The following is a 5,989-nucleotide window of genomic DNA, read 5'->3' as shown; positions in this document are numbered from 1 at the left end:
GGGCAGCAATAAACGACCGGAGAAAAATCAATCTACACTCAAGAAGCAGCTCTAGTCGATCCTCTCCTCTTCAATCCATTTTCCCTCCTTTCCTTTAGTTCTTGCTGATTGGGAGGAGGGTCTAAAGAGAGAGGTGATGAAGGGAAGAGGGAGGGGGGCGTTCTGGGAAAGGAGAAGCGAACCAGGGAGAGAAACGCTCTCGGGCTTGGCCCTCTTCCAAGTCATTTTTTTTATGTGTTACAGTAGGATTGTAGGAATATCTATTAGCACCGCAACCCTAGGTTGTCTCTTTAGGTAATGAACTCAATTCTGCTGGTACTAATCATGGATACGTGGGACTTCTTAAAACTATGTAGATGTAGCTCATATGTACATTGCATTCTTAATCTTATTGTTGAAAAACCATATGCAAGCCGCATGCATGTTCAAAAGCATTACTTTTCAGGAAATAGTACAATAACTACCATATGGATCAAACTGGCCATTATTGGAAACAGGAAACAAACAGCATCGATCAAAGCTAAGGTTAATCCACTTCATCCCAACAACCTGCCGAGTCCTGCCAGCTGAAGTCACATTCCGGTGGTGCTATGCTCGGGCTCCAGAACATGGCATCATTAGCTGGAGCAGCTGCTGTAGAATCTGAGGTGCTGCTGCTGTTGGTCGACATTGCTGTGGCACTGGAGGTAGCGGTTCCGGTGCAGTCAAGATACTTAGCGTTCTGAGATCCTGAGCTGATCATGCTCCCTTGGCTCCCACTCGGCTCCCGACCAGAACTACTTGTGGGAACAAAGCTCTTATTTGCAGCAAGTGGCATTTCATTAGCCACTTCCTCCAGTTGATCCCACAACAGGTATGCCTGAGTGGCCAACTGCTTCACATGGAACTGCGTTTAATTTGAGAACATCGATCATACAAGAAAATATCATTTAGAAATTCACTGAGGTCAAAGCTTCAAATAAATTCAGTGACCATATATAAATCAATGTGATTATTGTACGTTACCTGTTGATGAGGATGCAGTTCTTGCAGAGCAAATGTCTGGTCTCTAATTCTTGCTGCCAAGACCTCTCCTATAGGGTTAAAGGTAATGTCACACCCTACAGTCTTGAAAACATAGCATTTCTGTCCCATGTCACACGTTTTTGCATGATTCAGCGTTGCGTTCCATGGCCTATCTGACATGCCGACGAGCTGAAGAACATAGCAATGGTTCGAATTCAATAGCATGCATGGATGTATATACAGCTCTTGCCTAAATATTTGTATATGTAGAAATATCATGTGTACGAGTGCTTACAGCTTTGAGCTTTTCAGGATCTATGGTATTAAGCTTCAAGAAGTCCTGGACGTTCCTAATCCCCTCAGACTCCAACCTCTTGTCAATTGGTCCATCTTTTCCAATGTTCTTGAGCCTCCATATGTTGTCAGTCAGCAAAGGAGGATAGTGCTTTTTGTACACTAGTAAAGGAAATGCAAACATATATATTAACTCTCAAGTATGATATGAGAAGACACACCAGCGGATTGGTGACGATCGACATGCGTTGTATTTCTCATAACTCATAGCATGTAAATTATCTTTTAAATTATGATAATATGTTAATTAACTACATAGAACATATACAGGTTGGAAACAAACTTACATTCACCTCGATGATCTTTGACGGTGAAGCTGCCACTCACTGCCTCTTTGACTCTTGATCCAAGATGGCCCCAAGGCATGATGCGCACACCAATTCGAAACTTTCGGCACCTTATCCAGCTCGAATTGTCAGTGAAGGACACATCATCAATCACAGCCACTCCATGGTTGTTCATAGGGACACTGAGTGAGCCCACGAGTAATGGTCTCTTCCCTTCTCTAGCCTTCACAATTGCTGCATTAAACTGGTCAGCCGTCCACACATCACGGTCGTCACACTGAAAATCACCATCCAGAACCAGCACTTCTAGTTTTACTGATGAAGATCCAAGATGAGTATCTGGTGGTGCGATCATATAGTTGGTTCTTGTGTCCATGAGCTGGATTTCAATTGGGTTGTTCGCAATATCAACAAGTTTGTTGTTTGTGAAGATTGGTAGCTTGAGCTGTTTAGCGAAGACTAACTTCAGAGGAGGAGGCAAGGCATCTGCCTCTTGGATGCTTAGAGGAAGAGATCTGATAGAGAATATTTGATATTGTCAGAATGCAGTTGTCAGGTGTAAAGTTACAGCTAGCTGTGCCTTTTCCTTATTCAGGTAATCTGATTAATTTAGATTTGGATTTGCTTGTTCAATGACATATGAATCCTGCAAACTTAAAAAAATCCAGAAAATAAAAATAAACAAAGGAATTTACAGATACCTGAGTGGCATGTGATCCTGGTGATGAGAAAACATGTTCTGGATTTCCTCACGCACCTAAGCATAACATTGTATATGAAGTTATTAGCTGAGCTGCACTCCAAAACTCACGGTGATGATGAAATAAATTAGGATCAGTGTATGTTGACACTTAACACGCATATGTGTAGCAGTAGTTTTCAATATAAACTACAACTTATGAAGGCATTTGAATAATCATTCAGACCAATTTGCGTTGTCTTTTGAGGGCAATCAGTAGATAAATTTATTTCCTCAATCAAGAACTAAGTTTCATACCAATATTTCATGCTTAAAAATAAAAGTGATAGAATGTACTACTGTTGACACATATAAAAATGTGTATGCTTCATGTAGTCTTACCACTCTACGAATAAGTGGTTCCAGATTGTGGACTATTTGTTGAATAGTTTCTTGGGCCACAACTCTTCTTACCACACTGCGAAAGGAGTACAGAAATCAAAAATAAGAAAGTTAACCAGCTAGCTGGGAAATGAATCTTTGAGAGGGAAGCTAGTAAATGAATATATTGACACATGCATACGCCTATATGAGAAACATATTTAATTTAGTTTCCGTTAGAATATGAATTCGAAAATTGGAGTTCATAAGGTGGCCTACTAATTAAAACCAAAGGATACATACATTTTCTTGATGTCAAATTGTCAATTAACACAAAGGTAGCAAGCATGAAAGGGTAAGTAGCTAGATATGGGTTTCTTCCCAGCTATTAGTTACAAATGGTTTTTTTTGTGATTCCATGGATTTAATTAGTATGGGATTTTGCTCTCTAGTCGTCCTCCACAGGTGGTGAACTGATGATCAATCTGTCTCGCTCGACTCAAACCGCCGAATACATCTATCTATTCTTGTTTTTGCGGAGTTCTTCAAACTTTAAACAGAAAATAAATAAATGATTGGAGAATTGAACGGGCAGCAGCTAGGGCGCGGCGGATCAGTAATATATGTGGAGATGAGGCCAAGTACGCAGTTGCAAGGAAACTCGAGTCAACCAAAGCATGCAAAAATGAACTAATTGATGGAGGCGGTGAACTCAAGTAGTTGTTACGCGGTAAAAGCAAGCGGCGCTGGCCGGATCCGCCTAGGGCCACGCCTGTGCGGATGATCATCGGCTCCGCCCCCGTCCTCATCATCCTCCACGTGGTCGTCGTCGTCCCGCGGCCTCCGCGCTGCCATCTTCAGCTGATTCAACAATCAAGATCTATCAGGGAAGAAGAACAAGAGTTTAGGAGAAGAACTAATCAACTTAATAGAGGTTGATGCTTGGTTTGTGCTCCAGATGAAACGATCTAGATCGAGGATCGGATGAGAGATCGAGGAAGGAAGAAGGAAAGCTTTTGGTTGCGGTAAAAGCAAAACTAACCTAGCTAGCAGACCGAAGCTAGTGCCTGCAGTGTGGTCGTCGCCTGAGCTTGCTTTGTATAAGACACTGACTGAGTATTACGTTAGCATATATGCTCGAAAGCAACTCTGCCGGCACAGCGTATATATAGCTAGGCAGCCTGGCTCCTAGAATTGCTGTCCATTTTCCGGCCACCGGTCGAAATTAAATGGCATCGACGACACGTCAGGAGAACGCGTTCGAGGCAGGCTCCTGGAAGGTGGCCGGAAACCGGCGTCACGCACTGCGTAAGTTCATGGCATTGTATATATGCTTCAATAGATTGCTGGTCATTGGTCATGCTGAGAGCAGAGTGAAGGCCTTGGCTTGGCTTTGCACGCAGCAGGCAGCAGCAACACCGGCCGGCCTCGGCCTGATCATATATGCTTTGGGAAGATAGCTAGGCCAGATGCATCATGTAACGTTCGTCAAAAAGTTCTATGGTGGTGAACATCTCGTCTTGCTTGTCGCTGCCAGGTGGGACCGGCAGGCCGTGAATTCCAAAGCTGGTTGGTGCGGGCGCAGCTTCCTGGACATGACGACGACTAAGCTGCTGCTAGAGCTAGACTGTGTGGTCAGGTTGGGCACTTTTCCCGAGTCGGTCGTGCGTGTTCATTCGTACGTGACCAGACCACGACCGGCCGGGGTGGACAAACAAGTCTTTGTTGGGCATTTGCTCGGAAACAAGCTCTCCTCTTGCATTGCTTGGGCACATTCACTAGGCGTTCCTTAGCTTGCATTGTACAGCAACGAAGAACCTGGTGACTGTGACAGAGAACATATACTACGTCGTCTTGCTCGGAAGCCACCCATCAGGTACCAGGATCTTGCATGCATTGCTCGGTTACGTTACATCCAAACGTTAGTTTCTTTCTTAATTAATGTGCCTTTAATTTCTGTACGTATAAGAATCACCATACTATATAGCTAAGCTAGCTAGCTGGATCGACTGAAAGGGACTAATTTCTACTTATTAGCTAATCTATTTGCAGCTTACGTACCTTCCTGCTATTTTCTATGCACCTTCGTTCTTCCCAATAAGCCAAAAGCAACTCATCACTTCGACTAGCTAGTACCTGGATATATGTTTGTGACAGTTCATCAGAATTTAAAATCCCTTTTGCAACATATAGATATATCTTGTTGTATATATTATTAGCATTGGCATCTTAATTATATTAGTCTCTTTCTGATAGCTTATTCCTCCAATGTTCCCGTCAGTTAAGTTATTGCACCAACTTTAGAGTACATATTGTAACCGAGTTTCAGTTACTGAGCATCATTTTTAAATGAACTGGGGCCATCAAAATTTGAAAACTTTGACCATTGTTATAAACTTAAGGTCTATTTGGATCATTTAGTCCCTGGACTAAACTTTAGTCCCTACCTGTTTGGATGGAGGGATTAATGGCCATTAAAGCTGATGTACAAAGACCAACCCTAATTAATGCACACAGTCTCCTTTCATTTCTCTCCAACTTTTCTCTCTCCTCTCTATTTCTCGCATCTAGATCTCACGGCCGGCAGCGGCTGATGCGGATCGAAGCATGAGGGCCGGCGGCACCCCTTCCTCTCCTGCTCCCCAATCCACTGGTGGCGGCGCCTGCCTCCTCCCCACGGGCGGCTGCGAGCCTCGCCCTCACCAGCCGTGGTGGGACTCGCCTGGCTGCGGCGGGCCTCTCCCCCACCGGCAGCGGCGAGCCTTGCCCCCACCAGCCCTGGCAGGCTTCCTCCTCACCGGCTACGGCGTGCCTCCCCTTCACCAGTTGTGGCGACACCTCCATACACCGAACGGCGGCGTTCCCAGCAGTGTCGACAGTGGCGACAACGCGGATCTCCTCCACCAGGGACGGCAGCGTGGGTCACCAACTGGCGATGGCGGGCCCCTCCTCACGTGCAAGGCGAGCAGCGACCCAAGCACAACGTTGTTTTGTCAGGGAGGGGTAGCGGGTGTCTTTTTGGCCCTTTAGTCCTCTTTAGTCACCCCAAAGGGACTAATGGACTAATCCCTTTAGCCACCATGTTTGGGTCTTTAGGGACTAAAAGGGGTGACTAAACTTTAGTCACCTGGATCCAAACAGGCCCTTAATTGCTAATATCTTAATACTAGAGGGATACCTTGTTTTTTGTTGCTAGACTTTCTTAGAAATAAAATTGTTGCATATGTATGAGTTGGACTAACTTGTTATTTCATGAAATTGGGCAAAGGTAATATTATAAATC

The 5,989-nt window shown here is 44.5% G+C and overlaps 1 protein-coding gene across 2 annotated transcripts; it reads right to left on the bottom strand.

Annotated features, from left to right (window-relative positions):
• Positions 1-379: 379 nt before the first annotated feature.
• Positions 380-3,858, bottom strand: LOC136501922 (protein SAR DEFICIENT 1-like). Of its 2 annotated transcripts, none has more exons than XM_066497436.1 (8): positions 3,749-3,858; positions 3,434-3,567; positions 2,728-2,803; positions 2,348-2,403; positions 1,647-2,161; positions 1,301-1,461; positions 1,006-1,194; positions 380-886 (listed from the first exon to the last, which is right to left on the bottom strand). In XM_066497436.1, exons 2-8 carry the CDS (start codon positions 3,559-3,561, stop codon positions 527-529), a joined length of 1,485 nt encoding a protein of 494 aa, XP_066353533.1. In that variant the 5' UTR covers positions 3,562-3,567; positions 3,749-3,858; the 3' UTR covers positions 380-526. The 2 variants fall into 2 exon arrangements, with proteins under 2 accessions (XP_066353533.1, XP_066353535.1); XM_066497438.1 differs by having other exon boundaries at positions 3,434-3,586; positions 3,749-3,813.
• Between the last annotated feature and the right edge of the window lie 2,131 nt (positions 3,859-5,989).

Source organism: Miscanthus floridulus, chromosome 13, assembly GCF_019320115.1.
Source record: "Miscanthus floridulus cultivar M001 chromosome 13, ASM1932011v1, whole genome shotgun sequence".
In the NCBI taxonomy this organism is placed as follows: domain Eukaryota; kingdom Viridiplantae; phylum Streptophyta; class Magnoliopsida; order Poales; family Poaceae; genus Miscanthus; species Miscanthus floridulus.
The sequence above is the reverse complement of the archived record's forward strand: the minus strand, read 5'-3'. Positions and strand labels throughout refer to the sequence as shown.

Coding starts and splice junctions, on each gene's coding strand:
- LOC136501922 (XM_066497436.1), bottom strand. CDS start 3,561: ATGGCAGCGCGGAGGCCGCGGGACGACGACGACCACGTGGAGGATGAT. Junction 2,804..3,433: donor GCGCCGCTTGCTTTTACCGC/GTAACAACTACT, acceptor CTCCTTTCGCAG/TGTGGTAAGAAGAGTTGTGG. Junction 2,162..2,347: donor CAGGATCACATGCCACTCAG/GTATCTGTAAAT, acceptor ATTCTCTATCAG/ATCTCTTCCTCTAAGCATCC.